Below are 18565 nucleotides of genomic sequence, written 5' to 3' on the forward strand. Positions count from 1 at the left end.
CTGAGCATGTCAAAAGATATCTTCAGTTTAAAAAGCCGTCTATATAAGGTGATGAGAAACATCTCAGAGAGAAGGCAAATCTATTGTTCAAGCTTGAACAACACTGGTCTATATGGAGCAGAGGTCTTGGTCAATATATGTTGCATGTGGCAGGGGCTGGTGGGAGTATTGGATTGGTTCTGCCGCTGCACCTACTACATCATCATCAACAACATCATCATCACTTTATTACCGTATTTTTCGCCCCATAGGACGCACTTTTTCCGCTCCAAAAATGAAGGGGAAATGTGTGTGCGTCCTATGGGGCGAATGCAGGCTTTTGCTGAAGCCTGGAGAGTGAGCGGGGTCGGTGCGCACCGACCCCTCTCACTCTCCAGGCTTCACGCAGATCTCCGCAAGCCGTGGGAGCCCGCACTGGGCTCCCACGGCTTGTGGAGAGTTGCCTGCATGCTGAAGCCTGGGCGCACTTTGCTCAGTGCGCCCAGACTTCGCGCAGCTCTCCACAAGGCGTATATCCTTAAGCATATCCTTAAAGTACCTTTCACTTGCAAAGAGACACATGCAATGGAACACCACGAAGAAAAATGATACAAAACAGTAACCAGTACTTTTTCTTACAATCTCCATGCTTCTAGCAGAGCTTGAAAGACAAGCCCCTGGCATTATCTGCAAAGACACCGCGCCCCCATGTAATCTTTACAGAGGCTTTAAACAATTAAGTAATTGCAACAGGAACAGGAATGCTTGCATCAAAGGGGTTGAAGCAGCAATTTCCAAGTCGTATTGTTTTTGACTGAGACAAACAGCCTCAGGTATATTCACCAAAGTTATTACAGACCAGTGCCAGAATTTGATATGGCTGCCCCACCCCCCATGATCAGTGTAGGTTTCTCTGAAAACATAAATGCCTGCAAGGTGTTACCTACATGAATGTATTTGTGCAACGAACTTTAAGTAAACCTAGCACTGAGGTGTTTTCAGAAGTAGTATCTACAGCTAAGCAGCCATATCCTTACTCATGGTGAGGGGTGCAAGTCCTCAGTAGGCAGGTTAGTCGGCAGAGCATGAGACTCTTAATCTCAGGGTTCGAGTCCCATGTCCCCCCCCCCCAAATCCCGCATTGCAGTGGGTTGGGCTAAACAACCATCGGGCTTCCTTCCAACTCTACAGTTCTAAGATTCTATGATTTTAGGCCAAACCGGACTGGAATCTCACTCCCAGTCAGGGGCGAATGAAGGCTAACTGACACCCGGGGCGGGGGAAACCGCCGGCTGCGCACATGTTGTGCCACTACAGATGGTGCGTCGTACAGATGGTGGTGGGGTCCTCTGCTCGCGGTAGTGGTCTCCTCTGCTTGCAGCTGTAGCAGCGATGGAGGGATCCCACCGCCGTCTTTACGGTGCTTGGGCAGAGCCGGTGGCAAACTGCTACGTACAGCGTATGTGTGGCGTTGCTACATACAGCACATGCATGCAACACCGTGCATGCATTGTACATAGCGGTTTGGCGGCACCGCTGCCCAAACGCCATACAGATGGTGGCGGGATCCTCTGCTCGCGGCTGCAGCCGTGAATGGAGGTTCCTCCACATGCGGCTATGGCGGCACAATGGCTGCTCACGCCACCACGCCCGGGGCAGCGGGGCGAGCACCCCACGGGGTGTCTTCTTCTCACCCCCCAGACATGGCACCTGGGGTGCACTGCCCCCTGCCCCCTTGTGACGCCGCTGCTCCCAGTTTCCTAAACACCCACTGCCCCCACCATGAAAACAGGCACCAATTGTCTGTTTTCTTGGGGACAGAGGGAGGAATTTCACATATATGCAGTGCTTTTTATTTTTTCTTAAAAATGTTGAGGGGTACTCTCATTTTGACTCAAGAAAACCACCATTTTATAGTTCAAATGGAAAAATAAATGCAGTAAATAGACAAAAGTAGAAAGATTCACAAAATGTTTTGGGGTATGCATACCCCTGCGTACCCCCAGAAAAAGCACTGTATATATTCATGCATGTATGTGTGTGTAGGCAGCACTTTGTGAGTTCTACGTGCCATGGCTGATGGGTTAATCTTACCAGGTGGCTGATGGTTTGTCTCATGATTTCTTACTTTAAAAAAAGAAAATAAAGAAAACTTGAAAAGGAAACTCTGTACCACTCACTGCAAGTTGTCCCTCTGCAACTTTCTGACAGCTCTACTTCCTGGAATGCTTTCAGAGCAATGTGATGGGATGCAAAATGTGGCCAGCCAGGAATGGAGGGAGCCTGTGGGTGTTGCGGTGCTTTTTCATTTTCATTTTTAATGATTATTAAAAGCCAGAGGAAACTCCCAAAAACCTTCAGCCACCTGTAAATTTAGGAAAGCTAAGGTACAGTACCCCTCCAAACATCCACCCCTCTGATCTTTAGGGTGGGTGGGGCTTCATTTTGTCCCCACCCACCCAACAAATTGCCAAAGGTAGCTACACTCAAAAATGCATCTTTGTTTAAAACACATTTCTAATCGTATGTCTGCAGCAAATAAAATTTTTTAAGGTGCTTCCTAACTGCCATGTTCAATGCTGAAAAGTAGATTTAGGTTTGGTGATTCAAATCTAGACATCTGCTCAGAAGCTGGCTCACTGGACATTTAGCGTCTTCTACGGTAATTTTCAAGATGTATTGGGCCAAGACTCACTGCAAGTTTTCTCCGAAGCTTTCCCCTATGTCCCATAAACATCTACAGTGATACCTTGGGTTACAGACGCTTCAGGTTACAGACGCTTCAGGTTACAGACTCTGCTAACCCAGAAATAGTACCTTGGGTTAAGAACTTTGCTTCAGGATGAGAACATAAATTGTGCAGCAGTGGCATGGTGGCAGCAAGAGGCCCCATTAGCTAAAGTGGTGCTTCAGGTTAAGAACAGTTTCAGGTTAAGAACGGACCTCCGGAACGAATTAAGTTCTTAACCTGAGGTACCACTGTACTTAGAAGAAAGCCCCTCTGCATTCAGTGGGACTTACCCCTAGGTGGGACTGCAGCAGTAAGTATCCTGCTGATTTTTCAAAACAACACAACAACAATAAATACACGGCTTGCTTGACAAAATGGCTTCTACATAGTTTGGCCCATCCAGTCCCTGCATACGTAGGATAGCATCTACTTTGGTTCTGTTCCAGTTCTGAGAAGCACTGTCAGCTTGAAAGCATGCAAACGTGACACGTGACGTCAGTCAGTGTCAATCCAATGGCCAGGGTGAGATTCTCACATGGTATCAGAATGCGCTCACCACCTGGAACTTAATCATTTACTGTTTTATATATTCCATTAAAGTTTAAGCCCTCTTTCTTGTAATCTCCTTGTTCCGAAGACAAAGTTGTACTTTGTTGAAGGTGAATCAGTCTAAGAGGACAGGATGTTTTTGTATTAAATATTAAGTGCTCAAGGTTTACTTTAGCTGAAGGTCCTGGCTGGCTTTCGCTCTTGATTGAAATCTGACAATCCTGCATTCCTACATAGCTGAGGAGCAGAGGCTGTGCTTGCCAGCTCCTGATAGCCCGACACAGCGAAGCATGATGCGAAGAGGTGCCTGCACATTCCTTGCCAAAGTGCAAACATTTGACATAATTTATCTAGAACTAAAATGGGGCTTTCCATTTTCGTTTGTCCTGCAATGAAGGAGTGTAGCATGAAGCAAACATTACCAAAGCTTCAAGGAACTTTGAGACAGCACCAGCCACAACCACCCTTAAGTGCATCTTCTATCATACTATTTCTTGGCGAAGATAGGAATGGTGGCAAGGCTAGAAATTGAAGGAGGTTGGGTAGCAAAATCAAGGGCTGACCCCAATGGGGCTTGAGTGCAGGATTAGGACCTTGGAGGCTAGAGATAGATAATTTAGATAGACAGATAATTTATTATGGTCAAAGACCAGCTCATATAACATAACACAATAAAAACAGCATTCATAAAGATAAAATATACAATCGGAGCAGATTGCAGCAATAGCTCATGCGTTAAAATTGAGATATATACATACACCCGTACAGCTGAGATTGAACCTGAGGTGCCCCAAAGGGCAACTTTAGCATTTCCCTAGTAAGCTGTTTTATTCTAGAGGATGATCTGTGCCTACAAATCTGGGCACAGGTCGTCTTATGATCGTTGCCTAAGAGAAAAGAATTAAGAAGAAGAAGAAGAGTTTGGATTTGATATCCCGCATTATCAATACCCGAAGGAGTCTCAAAGCGGCTAACATTCTCCTTTCCCTTCCTCCCCCACAACAAACGCTCTGTGAGGTGAGTGGGGCTGAGAGACTTCAAGAAGTGTGACTGGCCCAAGGTCACCCAGCAGCTGCATGTGGAGGAGCGGAGACGCGAACCCGGTTCCCCAGATTACGAGTCTATTGCTCTTAACCACTACACCACACTGGCAAATTTAGACTTGTCTGAAAGATTGGCGAGCCTCTTCAGCAAAGGATCGATGGTGTCCCTACGAATCTCAACATAATAAGGACATCTAAAAAATATATGTTCAAGGCTTCCTATTTCCCCTAATGGGCAGGCGCAAAGTCTCTGTGCATACGGGACCCTTCTATAGGAGCCTTCCAGAACTGGTGAGGGCAAGGCTGAGCTTCTAGCAAGAGTAAAAGCCCTTCTTTCATTTCTGGATGTGAGGAAATAGAGATATGCTGCTGGAGCGGCTACGTATGTCCCGTTTTCTATGATTTTATAATTGGGGACCCTTGTACAGTCCTGTTGTTGGAGGTTAGAGATCAATCCTCACTCATCTGTAAAGCTCACTGTATGATCTTGGGCCAGTCCCTTGTTCTCAGGCTAACCTACTGTCAGGGAACTGCCATCAGTGCCGGAGGGAGAGAGCAAAATCCAGAGGGATTCCAGAGAGCGTCCCATGATTGGGAGAGGCAGCCCCTCTTCTGGGGAAGAGAATCAGCGTAGCACCAGTGGAGAAGGGGGGCAGATGGGGGAAGCGGCGAGGCGGTCCCATGACTCCTTGCCGGGGACCAGCGGGGAGAGTAGAGGTCCTCCGCTGCCCACGCCCTCCTTGCGCAGGTTTTCGCGCAGAGAGAGTAGGAGGAGACTAGGCGTCAAAGAGCTTCTTTGCTGGAAGAAATTTAAGAAACGCCCACTGACGGATTCTGCCAGCGATTGAGACAGCCACGGGTGAGTGGCTGTCCAGACAGAAAAGGTTCACTCAGGCAATACAGCCAGGTGTTTGCACTGGCTTACGCACGAGCAACCCCTAGAACCATCACACCTACCTCACAGGGTAGACGTGAAGAAGTAAAAATGGGAAGAACCATGTAAACCATCTTGAGCTCCTTGGACGAAAGGTGGGATACAAAGGTGAAGCATCAAATAAAATAAATATTAGCTGAGCCTAGACTCCTGCTGTAGTTGTTCCCTATTGTTTCCAGTCCACCAACGATACATAAATGATGGCTCCCCTCCCTATCTGCATCTTGTTTCCTTTGCATTGAAATGAATGGTATGGAATCACGTAATGATAAAGTAATCAACTTACATTAAAATTCCGCCTCTGCAGATAGCAAGACGAATATTGTAGTCTTTGTTGGAAAGTGAGCTGCAGTGGAAGGGAAACAGCACTGCATACGACAAAGCAGAGGTTGGATGGCCATTGTCATGGAAGCTCGAGTTGAGATTCCTGCATTGTGGGGAGCTTAAACTATATGATCATCGCGGTTCCTTCCAACCAATTCTATGATTCTAAGAAAAATATTGGTGCTTTCTTGCATCCCTACCCATCACCAGTAGGGACTTGGGTAGCACTGTGGTCTAGACCTCTGAGCCACTTGGGCTTGCTGATCAGAAGGTTGGCGGTTGGAATCCCCATGACAGGGTGAGCTCCTGTTGCTCTGTCCCTGCACCTGCCAACCTAGCAGTTCAAAAGCACGTCAGTGCAAGTAGAGAAATAGGTACCGCTGTGGTGGGAAGGTAAACGACATTTCTGTGCGCTCTGGCTTCCGTGACAGTGTCCAGTTGCACCAGAAGCGGTTTAGTCATGCTGGCCCCATGTCCTGGAAAGCTGTCTGTGGACAAATGCTGGCTCCCTTGGCATGAAAGCGAGATGAGCGCCGCAACCTCATAGTCACCTTTGACTGGACTTAGCTGTCCAGAAATCCTTTACCTTTACCCATCACCAGCTAGCATAAGAGTATATGACAACTTCTCTCACAACTCAGCACTTTAACAGGATGCCAAACACAGAAAACACTGTTTAGAACCAATTTCTAGTGGAGTCTGTGTCCTGTTTGTTGCCGGTCCTAGCAGTGCCCTTGTTCACTGTGTGGCGAGAGAGACAGAGTAGGACCGACACGAGCTGAAGCCTCTGGAGCATGCATATTATGAAGGTTTATTTATTTAGCAAAACGTATAAACTCCTTAGTAAAATAAATAAATTTAAAAACCCTACGAAGTTAACGGTGTAAAATGTTTATCGAAAACATACCAACAAAATGAGCAAACTCTTTGTAAAAAACCAGTAGACATAACAGAATGATCACGACTGTAGATAAAATCAACAGAACTTAAAAACAAGTATAATAAAATTACATGTTTGGGTAGGCTTGCTGGAGCAAAAGAGGTTTTCATGAGGCATCGAAAACAGTTCAGCAAAGGTGCCTGATTGATCTTAATTGTTCCAGAGCACGGCTGCTGTCATACTGGATCGTAGGATAGGAATGGCAATAATCCATCTGACACCTCATATTGACATTGTGTAACTTTTCCCCCAGCTGATTTGGTTCGATAGGCCACAGCTATATGAACATACGTCAGAACAATATGTAATAAAATGGATAGCATCCAAGTCCAGCTCACCCATAAGGCAAGGTGAGGCAACTGCCTCAGGCAGCAGCCTCAGGTACCAAAATGTCTTGGGCCAGCCCTGAGAGCATCAAATCTCCTCCAACGTCCTTTTGGCAATGCATCAAATGTGCCTTAAATGACTCACCTCTAGCTTTAACTGCCCAGTGAACCAAGGAAGCCACATAAGCACTACAAATTCACCATTCAAAGGCTAATAATGATAATAATGGGAAAGTCCTGCATTGACCCTATGAGAGCGAAGGCATGGGTAGACGTTTCAGACACAAGTATGTTCTCCTTAAAACTTCCTGGCTGATTTATTTTTTTCTTGTAGTAAATTGGGATCAGGTTTGACTAAATATTGACTGAAATGTAGCAGTGTGTCAAGAAACGCAGGACCTGATTCCGTAAGCTGATCCATATAAACTCCAGCTGTGCCCAAATAGAATCCATTTAGATTTAAACATTTGTTTTAGAATGTTGAGACAAAGGCACATGATCCCTTATTTTGGAAACAGAGCATAAACCTTGACCGTATGGATATTCTTGGAAAGCCTTTCAAGAGTAAGGGAAGGGGGTCGGAGTCCTGAGATGTTCATTATTATTCTATATATTACAAAGCGTGTTCTCACCAAGGAGAAGAGTTGGTGGAAGAAGACTGGAAGAAATTTAAAGTTTATCTGCAGAAACACTGTAAAATTAAGGAATGTTAGAAGGATGTTGGAATGAAGTAATGTGGTTTTAGCAGAAATGATATAAAGGATTAAGTAAAAATGGATTGTTAACTGGTGAAAGAACTGAATGTAAAATTATAGTATATTAAGATAAATCATCAGGATAGAAATAAAGATGGAAAGGATTTGCTGAAATATCTAATTGAATTAGAATACAGAAAAGGGAGGTGTGAGGAGGTCAAGGAAATAAGCAAAGGAAAGAAAGTTATGTAAAGGATTGATTTGTGTTGTTTTTTTCTTTAATTATCTGCATCTTTTTTCAGTTTTTTTCCTTTGTTTTTGTATTGTTCTGTATTTTTATTTTTTCCTCTGTTTAAATATGTTCTTTATTTTTCCTTTTTGTAACCTTTAAAATCTCAATAAGAATCTATTGGAAAAAAAAAATACAAAGCGTGTTCTCCTTCATGGAGAGCACGTGTTGCGGTGGGGTCTGACAGGCCACCCCTCTGTTGCTGGGTGGGATAGTTTGGATGACCATCTGCAGTGATTGGGCTGTTGGGTTACTGGGAAAATCTTGATGTTGCCAATTAGTGGGACGGACCAAAGGTTATAAAATCAGGCCACGCAGCACTGACTCTGTTCTTTTGCTGCGTGCATCGGATCACCCACCCACCCTCCCTAATTTGGGGCTATTGCGTTGACCTTGCTATGCCTGTCATGGGGTCGTCTGCAGGGGCCTGGTTGGAATTTTGTCCATTTGGATGATTGGCTGGTGCCATTTGTTTTTTGCCTACTGCGTAGCAAATCGTCACAACTTGTAAGGTTGCGGTTAGGCATTGGTTAAAAAATTGGTTGGTGGAGGGGTGAGAATTGGTGGTGCCTGCCCCTCCAATGCTGCTGCTGCAAGGGAATTCCGTTAAAGGAATCCGGAAGTCACTTCTGTCCTGAGGCGGGGACAGATAGTCGGAACCAATTCCTTATCACATTTATGTATTTTAATAAAGTTGTGGCCAAAATTATGCCAAAAACCTAAACAAAAATTCTGTCTTAATTGGGATTTATTTGGGGGTGACCTCGACATGCCCTCCTTTTTTCAGCTACCCAACTATGACATTTCGAAGGGCTATGCATTCAGAACATTTAATGAAGCATATTTTCACAAACATCATTTCATGCATCAAACCTTGTAACTATTTCTTCTGATGATATCCCCCACCACCACCCAAAACAAAAACAAAAACAGAAAAACCCTTTCATCTTGCAGTTCTAAACCTGTCTCAGTGCAACTATATGAAAATGATGTACTGTTGATATTTAACTCCCAGTAAATTAGCAAAAATAAGGGACATGGGTGGCGCTGTGGTTTAAAGTACTGCGCCACTTGGACTTGCTGATTGGAAGGTCGGTGGTTCGAGGCCACACGACAGGGTGAGCTCCTGTTGTTCGGTCCCAGCTCCTGCCAACCTAGCAGTTCGAAAGCACAGAGTGCAAGTAGATAAATAGGTACCGCTCCAGCTGGAAGGTAAACAGCGTTTTCATGCATTTCTCTGGTTCGCCAGAAGCGGCTTAGTCATGCTGGTCACATGACCTGGAAAAACTGTCTGTGGAAGCGAACAAATGCTGGCTCCCTCGGCCTGTAAAGCGAGATGAGTGCCGCAACCCCAGAGTCGTCCATGACTGGATTTAACTGTCAGGGGTACCTTTACCTTTAAATTAGCAAAAATGTATAAAACAGGTACACAAATATGTTGGAAATGTAAGGAAAAAGAAGACACCTTTTATCATATGTGGTGGACATGCAAGGTAGTACAGTGGTACCTTGGTTTTTGAATAGAATGCGTTCTGGGAGTCTGTTCAACTCCCGGAACCGTTCAAAAACCAAAGCGAGGCTTCCGAGCTAGACATCTGGCTTCCAAAAATCGTTTGAAAACTGGAACACTCACTTCTGGGTTTCGATGGTTTGGGAGCCGATTTTTTCGGGCACCAAGGCATTCGGCTTCCAAGGTACAACTGTAAAAGAATTTTGGGAAATGATATATAATGAAGTGAAAAAAATGTTTAAAATAACCTTTTCTTATAAAAAACCCCAAAGCCTTTCTTTTAGGAATTCTAGGTGCCAAAATCCCAAGGAAGCAGAAAATGCTATTTACCGTATGTATGCGACCATGGGTGTGCAGATATTATTGGCCCAGAGATGGAAAGAAGATAAAGTCCCTTCCAGAGAAGAATGGCAGATTAAATTGATGGATTATGCTGCAATCCAAAAATGACTGGAAGAATCAGAAATCAGGAAGACCAGCATTTAAAAAGGAATGGGGAAAAGTTATAATCTATCTTAAAAACCATTGCAAATAGCTAAAATCGTTAGTAGGATTGGAATAACACTTGTAGTTTAATGTTGAATTTTGGACATTATGGAGATGTAAAAGATTTGGATTATTATGAAAGATGCAGGAGGGAATGACTAACAATAGGACCCACAAAGGGGAGGGGGGAAGTCCAGAAGATTCTTTGGACTCTTGTTTTTATGATGTATGTTGGATATGTGATTATAAATCTTTAATTTGAAAAACCAAATAAATAAATTTATATAAAAAATAAACCTGTCTCAGTGCGGCAAAGGTAAAGGTAAAGGTACCCCTGCCTGTACGGGCCAGTCTTGACAGACTCTAGGGCTGTGCGCTCATCTCACTCTAGAGGCCGGGAGCCAGCGCTGTCCGCAGACACTTCCGGGTCACGTGGCCAGCGTGACAAAGCTGCTCTGGCGAACTGGCACCAGAGCAGCACACGGAAATGCCGTTTACCTTCCCGCTATAAAGCGGTACATATTTATCTACTTGCACTTAAGGGTGCTTTCGAACTGATAGGTGGGCAGGAGCTGGGACCGAACGACGGGAGCTCACCCCGCCGCGGGGATTCGAACAGGCAACTATGTGATCAGCAAGTCCTAGGTGCTGAGGTTTTACCCACAGCGCCACCCCTTTTAAACCAACGTTGCTGTTTATTGCACAAGTTGTGTGGTACGCTCTGAGGGCAAGCTGTTGAAGATGTTCTTTTGCCTCAAAGTGTTCTGGAAGAAAAAGCACGATTTCGTTTTATGGTTAATTGTTCCGTAGCCAATCCAGTGAGAAGTCAAGGCTCAAAACCATGAATCATTCTCCACACTTGGCTCCAGCTGTGGAATAGTGGATCCCATAGGAGTCTTCTTATTTCTGTTCTTTGGCTGCTCATTGGCCTGGTCTAAAGTGGAAATTGCTGGCCTACATAAGTAGCATTTTTTTATTTCATTTTTTTTAAAAATGAAAATCTAACAGTTGGCTTGTAGGATGGTTATCAACAAGAAGGCAGAGTGTTACTGGGTGTCCAACCCACCCAGTAAAAAGTCCCTCCCACACTACTGTATGCTACATCTTTCATCACTTAAATTTGATGTTGCTCATGTGTGCTGGGCTCTGTTGAACGATCTCTTGGGGCTAATCAATTAATTATATATTGCATCTCTGTCCCGATGTATTTCATAAGGATTTTTAAGTAGCGGCATTGATTTTTGCGCTTGTGGATTTGTCTCCATTGGCCATCCTGCCCAGCCACCTTTACGAAAGACCAGAGGCCAAAGGTCAACTGGGAGGCTTCCGTTTAATTTTTCAAAGATGGCAGGTTATTTATGAGTACCGCTTTGCTTGCGTGTCGTTTTCCCTCTGCTAAGCAGCTGCATCAGCGTTGGTTTGTTTTTTGAAATCGTTTTTATTTGATTTTCCAAATGTAAAGTTGTAACAATACCAAATACATATCCATATATAGAGATTCTCTGAATCTCGAGACTTCCCACCACCCCCTCCCTGGGTCCTATTGTCAACATTTTCAACTGCATATTATTTCATAATTTATATTTTATATCTTTCTATATTGTCTATAGTGTATGTTACATTACAAGTGTTATTAGAATCCTGTTAATGTTTTCATCTGCTTACAGTGGTCTCCTAAATAAATCATATTTCCCCCCCATTCTTTCTTAAAGTTTTAGTCTTCTTGGTTCCTGAGCTTTCCGGTCAGTTTTGCTATTTCGGCGTAGTCCAGGGGTTAGCAACCTTTTCCAGCTGTGGTCCGGTCCACCGTCCCTCAGACCATGTGGTGGGCCGGACTATATTTTTGGGGGGGAAATGAACGAATTCCTATGCCCCACAAATAATCCAGAGATGCATTTTAAATAAAAGCACACATTTTACTCATGTAAAAACACCAGGCAGGCCCCACAAATAACCCAGAGATGCATTTTAAATAAAAGGCACATTCTACTCATGTAAAAACACACTGATTCCCGGACCGTCTGCGGGCCGGATTGTGAAGGCAATTCGGCCGCATCCAGCCCCCGGCCTTAGTTTGCCTACACCAGGCGTAGTCCATCAGCTTAGTTTGCCATTCCTCTCTGGTAGGGACTCTTCTTTCCATCTCTGGGCTAGCAACATCCATGTGGCTGTTGTCGCATACATAAAATAAAAAAAATTATGTATACATCAGCGCTTAAAGATTGCGCAATGCACGGGGGTGACATTCGTTCTCCAGACGCAACATTGACCGAAACCCTGAAAGGCTGAAACAGTGGGACAAACTGGAACGAAGCTTGCTTGTACAATGGACCATGAGAATCTGGCTTTGTGTTACACTCATTGTGTGAAGAGTTGTGGGTGGCAGTTGTGGCACCACACAACTCACTATCAGTGTCAGACCATTTTGATCCCTCCCAACGGCCAATGGTAGATGTTCCCTCCCTTTGGCCATGGGGAAATTCAGGTTTACCCACCCACAATAATTGGTCAATCATAGGAGGCCTCAGTTCCTCACCTGACACTGCAGTCAGCTTTTTGGTCTCCCACCCTCCCATCCTCACTTCTGTGGTTTATTTTTTGTGTGTGTGTGGTTTATTGTTTTGCTAATGACCTTGCTATGCAATCTTTTTGGTCGCCATATTTGAGTCCAGGAAGGAACTTCATCTCCAAATCAATTGGCTGGTCTCAAGGTTTTTGTTAGTATTCAGTGGTCTGTGTTTGCCTGAGCTTGAGTCTAGACCAAGGATTCTGAGCTCCTGTGTTCCGATATCCAATTTCAGGATTTGGGCCTCTGCCATTGGCTCTTAAAATCTGAGTAATGACTCGCAGCTTGGAAGTTTAGACAGCCAATCACGTAGGGAGTGGGAGTGGCCCAGGCCTTCAGAAATGTATATAAGCAGTTGCTTTGCCTCTGTTGTCCAGTTCTGTTAGTTCCATAAAGGTTCTTGCTGTAATCACTGTGTCTTGCCTCATGGGAACCCACGTACACCTCAGTTTTTCCCTCCCTCACAGCAATTGTCACATATTTGGCTCCACTGCCTGGTTGTAGGGATTGATTAAACATCCTATGCCCTTTTAAAATGTGGGGTTTTTGCGGGGGTGGGCAGGTTATTGGGTTGTTGTTTCTATTTCGATTATATATATTTGGGTTTTATATTTTGATTTTGTTCTGTGAACTGCGCTGAGACCTCCGGGTTTAGGGCGGTATATAAATTCTAACAACAACAACAACAACAACAACAACAACAACAACAACAACAACAACTATCCAGTCTGATTTCTCTCAATTTCTCATTTTTTTCCAGTCTTAAGTTCTCGGCATTTCTGTATTGCTTTTCTTTTTTAATAATAATAATAATAATAATAATAATAATAATAATGCCAATACAACAATTTGCCAGCATTTTATTATGCATTTTCATTTCTTCTGATATACACATTTTTGCAAGCAGTATCTCTCAATATCAGGGGTTGGCAAGGTTTAACTCTCCTGTGCCGGTTTACTCCTGCGGAGATCGCTCTGTGGGCCGGATTGTGTTTGCGCTTCAGCACCCGCGCCCGCAAAAGGGAAGACTCATTTTGTCAGAAGTCTGTTTTATTTGAGTGTTTATTTAAGTATTAATTAGGAAGATTAAGTTTTTTTATGCACGTAAATCTACTTTTTCTTCTTTCTTTTTTCTGTATTTTCTTCTTTTCTTTTTTCTTAATTCTTTTTTCTTTAATTTTCTTTTTGTAGTATGAGGTTGTAAATTCTTTGTATACGTGTGTAATTTAAATTAATAAAGATTATTAAGAGAGAGAGAGAGAGAGAGAGAGAGAGAGAGAGAGAGAGAGAGAGAAGGGCATTGTAAAAATCAGAGAAGAGCGAATTTTGTAGCACTGCTACATTTCGATTCAAATATTGTTTCAGGAAGTGGGAATCAAGTAAGGTCACATAAAAATGTCAGGCAACTGGATGTCTGCCCCACCCCGATCGAGGTGGACATGGGGAATTCACCGGAGGAATAGAGGACAACACCCTTTGCTGTGGACAGAGGAAGAGAGAGACTCTGTCATATTACCACGGTAGCTTCGTGTCACTGCATCCCTCCATAAACAGCATTCCTAGCTTCTGATTAGTCAAATGCTTTGCATGTCTCCGAGGCCTTTCAGATAGCTAAAGTTGAACTTTATTTATTTCCTTTGGCTAACTCTCAAAAATATGAATTGTTGTCCACTGAGAGTGACCCCTTCATCTTTGCTAAATTGAATTTGGCCACTTTGACTAAAGATGGAGCAGATAATTTGTTTGCATGGCTCCAGGACGGTCGACATGTAAGCCAAACAGTCAGAAATTAAGGATGATGAATTATAGCAGGGATGGGAGTTTCACACGCAGGATCCAAATGCAAACCCAATATTCCAGGGACGGTCCTGGAATTATGAAAGCCATCCCGCTTCTGATTTGATCCCAGAATAGGCCTAGCTCCAATGTGTCGTTGACCTCTAACAATGCTTCTCACTTGCCTGTATTGGAGATAGAGGGTGTGTTTGAGGAGATGCCTAACAAGTAGCCTACTACGCTAGGGTAAATTTCACATTTATTGCTCTGCCCACATTTGTCTCTGATCCTGCCCATCACCTGCATTTGGTCTCAGAAGAGAAGGTGGAAAAGTTCCCTCAGCCCTGGGGGACTGATTCTGAAGAGCCAATTAAGAAGGGGAAAAGTGAGCTCTGCCACATTAGGCCCTCGCATGCAAAATAAGTAATGAATTAAAAAATGACTTACACACAACAGCAGCAAGAATACTTATTGCAAAGTATTGGAAGATACAAGATTTACCCCCCCGGGAAGAATGGCAGATGAAGGTGATGGACTACATGGAACTGGCGGAAATGACCGGCAGAATCCGAGACCAGGGAGAAGAGTCGGTGGAAGAAGATTGGAAAAAAATTAAAGTTTATCTACAGAAACATTGTAAAATTAAGGAATGTTAGAAGGATGTTGGAATGAAGCTGTGTGGTTTTAGCAGAAATGTTATAAAGGATTAAGTAAAAATGGATTGGTAATTAGTGAAAGAGGAGAATGTAAAATTATAGTATATCAAGATAAATTTTTAGAATAAAAACAAAGATGGAAAGGATTTGCTGAAATATTTAATTGAACTAGAATACAAAAAAGGGAGGTGTGAGAAGGTCAAGGAAATAAGCAAAGGAAAGAAAGTTATGTAAAGGTTGGATTTGGGGTTTTTTTGTGTGCTTTGTTTGTTTAACTTTTTCTATTTTTCTTTCTGTAACCTATAAAACTTTAATAAAATCTATTAAAAAATAAAAAAATGACTTACAGAGAAATCCTACCTTATCAGGGTAGTCGCAGTGGGGAGAATTGGGTGGTGAAGCAATTCCTGCATCCTGTGTCGTTGCCATTTTGCTGCAACCGGGACACTGGCCGCAAAGTGAAGAGATTTACTATGCCAACTCCAAGGCTATGATTGTTCAGATGGGAAATGATATATAATGAAATGAAAAAGGATGTTTAAAATAACGTTGGTAAAAACACACACACAAAAACCCCAGAAGCTCTCCAAAAGGGGAATTATAGGGACAGAAGTACCTAAACTGTGTAGAAATTGTGCTGCCTCTCTGAAAGAGAGAGAGAGAGACTTGCCTTTGTGACCTCATGTTGATAGTGGCCAATGAAGGAGAGAGATGGTTATTGCACTTTGAAGGCTCACCATTGAATCTGGGGTGCCAGGCAACACTTGCCTCTACCATCTGCACACACAGCCTGCTGTGATCTGGTTTTTTCTGACCCTCTCCTGGCCATTGTGACCTCATAAGGATGCTGCCTCCCTGAAGGAGAGAGAGAGAGACTGGCCATTGTGACCTCATGTTGATAGTGGCCAATGAAGGAGAGAGACTGGTCATTATGTCCTCGTGCTGATGTTGTCCACCTGAAGGAGAGAGATTGGCCATTATGATCTCATTCTGGTGCTGATAACAATGTGAATGATGAATAATAATACAGGGCATTATAGGGGCATTATTTGGGAATTATAGGGACAGAACTACCCAAGCTGTATAGAAATTTATTCATGTATGTGACTACGGCAGCAAGAATGTTGCTTGCCCCAAAATGGAAAGAAGTGAAAGTCCCAGGAAAGGAAGGATGGATAAAAAAACTTATGGAATATGCAGAAATGGCGAAACTTACCGGAAGAATAAGAAATAAAGATGACAAACTTTTTATAAAAGAATGGAAATGGTATATTGGATATTAACAGGTAAATTGTAAACAGATAATAACATTGGCAGGATTATTGTAATACCCTGCAGTTTCATAAGAGTATATGTTTAAAGCAGAAGAATAAATGAGCAAATAGGTTAATTTGGATATGCAGAAGATATTAAAAATAAATTTAAGGAACCGCAGAAAGAGGGGGAAAGAAAGTCAAGTTTTGAAATGTCAAAATGATTGTAAAACCAGTGACCTGTATAAATCTGAAAAGTATAAATAATAATTAAAATAATAATTAAAAATATCCAATTGTTCAGATGCATTGGGGGAACATGCCAAACCCCAAACCCCATCATTCCCTTGAATTGCCTCCATCCTCTACACCACCTGTGCAATTTGGGAACTGCCAACTGTGGTGGGCTTTAAATACTTGCTGAAAAGAAATTTATTTCATCAAGCTTTTGCCGACTCTTCATTTCTGATCACTCACTGCTCACTTTTTCTGGTTCAATGCTCTCTCAACAAGCCGAGTTCCATTCACTGGACAGAAAAGCAGCCACTGCTTGAAGAAAATGTTTAAAATAACATTTGTGAAAAATCCAGAGACATTTCTATTAGTCATTTTAGGTACAGAGATTCCGAGAGAGCAGAAAAGACTTTTCATGTATGCGACGACAGCAGCGAGGATACTACTGGCCCAGAGATGGAAAGAAGACAAAGTTCCAACCAGAGAGGAGTAGCTGATGAAGATGATGGACTATGCTGAAATGGCAAAATTGACTGGGAAAATCAGAGACCAGGAAGAGAAGAAATTCGAGAAGGAATGGGAAAAATTTATAATGTATTTAAGAGAACACTGTAAACAACATTTTAGCATGTCTGTAGCTCTATTCAGGTGTTGTAGACAGCATCTTAAAAAGCAGAGACATCACCTTGCCAACAAAGGTCCGTATAGTTCAAGCTATGGTTTTCCCAGTAGTGATGTATGAAAGTGAGAGCTGGACCATAAAGAAGGCTGATCGCCGAAGAATTGATGCCTTTGAATTATGGTGCTGGAGGAGACTCTTGAGAGTCTCATGGACTGAAAGAAGATCAAACCTATCCATTCTGAAGGAAATCAGCCCTGAATGCTCACTGGAAGGACAGATCCTGAAGCTGAGGCTCCAATACTTTGGCCACCTCATGAGAAGAGAAGTCTCCCTGGAAAAGACTCTGATGTTGGGAAAGATGGAGGGCACAAGGAGAAGGGGATGACAGAGGATGAGATGCTTGAGAGCCAGTGTGGTGTAGTGGTTAAGAGTGGTGGACTCGTAATCTGGTGAACTGGGTTCGATTCCCCGCTCCTCCACATGCAGCTGCTGGGTGACCTTGGGCCAGTCACACTTCTCTGAAGTCTCTCAGCCTCACTCACCTCACAGAGTGTTTGTTGTGGGGGAGGAAGGGAAAGGAGAATGTTAGCCGCTTTGAGACTCCTTCGGGTAGTGATAAAGCGGGATATCAAATCCAAACTCTTCTTCTCTTCTTCAGTGTTCTTGAAGCTACCAGCATGAGTTTGACCAAATTGTGAGAGGCAGTGGAAGACAGGAGTGCCTGGCATGCTCTGGTCCACGGGGTCACAAAGAGTCAGACATGACTAAACATCTAAACAGCAACAACAAATCTGAGGGATGGAGAGCATACACTGCTACCTCGGTTTAAGAACAGCCCTGTTTACGAACTATTCAGTTTACGAACTCCGCAAAACCAAAAGTAGTGTCCCGGTTTGCGAACTTTACCTTGGTCTAAGAATGGAAGCCGAATGGTGGAAGGGCACCTGCGGTGGGAGGCCTCATTAGGGAAAGCATGCCTTGGTTTAAGAAAAGTTTTGGTTTAAGAACGGACTTCCGGAACGGATTAAGTTTGTACAGTGGTACCTCTGGTTGCGAACAGGATACATTCCGGAGCCCCATTCGCAACCTGAGCAGAATGCAACCTGTGTCTGCGCGTGTGCGGGTCATAATTCGCCACTTCTGCACATGCACGTGATGTCATTTTGAGTGTCTGTGCATGTGCGAGTGGCGAAACCCGGAAGTAACCCATTCTGTTACTTCCGGGTCACCGCAGGAAGCAACCTCAAAATGCTCAACTTGAAGTGTCTTTAACCAGAGGTATGACTGTAAACCGAGATATCACTGTACTAGTTTTGTCTCCCCTTGGCTATCTCCATGGGTCTCTGTGAGTTGGAGGGAAAACATCTGTAATGTGTATCCTTTTCTAACCCTGCAGTTCCCATGAGATTTAGTTATCCTTCCAAATTGTGGAGGGCAATGAAGCTAGCATGCTTACCCATGCTGTCCCTCATCATATGAAACATTTAGAACAGTGTTTCCCAATCTTGGGCCTCCAGCTGTTTTTCAACTACAGTTCCCATCATCCCTGACCATTGGTCCTTCTAGCTAGGGATGCTGAGAATTGTAGTCCAAAACAGCTGGAGATGAAAGTTTGGGAAACCCTGACAAAGAAAACCTAACTAGGATTTTCC

General features: G+C 43.5%; 1 protein-coding gene across 5 annotated transcripts in view; it reads right to left on the reverse strand.

The window, feature by feature from the left end:
• LOC309339329 (uncharacterized protein) overlaps window positions 1-16083 on the reverse strand; it is a 33358-nt gene extending 17275 nt beyond the window's left edge. Inside the window, exons 1-4 of one of the 5 annotated variants that reach the window (XM_081857548.1) lie at window positions 15542-16083; window positions 15165-15292; window positions 9444-9510; window positions 2968-3645 (exon numbers count right to left, since the gene is read on the reverse strand). In XM_081857548.1, the coding sequence (XP_081713674.1) occupies window positions 3431-3645; window positions 9444-9510; window positions 15165-15233 (351 nt within the window). In that variant the 5' untranslated portion in view covers window positions 15234-15292; window positions 15542-16083 and the 3' untranslated portion in view covers window positions 2968-3430. Of the gene's footprint in view, window positions 1-2967; window positions 3646-9234; window positions 9511-10478; window positions 10571-15151; window positions 15293-15420 lie in introns of those variants that run through there. The other 4 variants (XM_081857547.1, XM_081857549.1, XR_014155182.1 and 1 more) reach the window with 4 other exon arrangements.
• Between the last annotated feature and the right edge of the window lie 2482 nt (window positions 16084-18565).

Source organism: Podarcis erhardii, assembly GCF_964252035.2.
Source record: "Podarcis erhardii genome assembly, chromosome: 3".
Classification (NCBI taxonomy): Eukaryota; Metazoa; Chordata; class Lepidosauria; order Squamata; family Lacertidae; genus Podarcis; species Podarcis erhardii.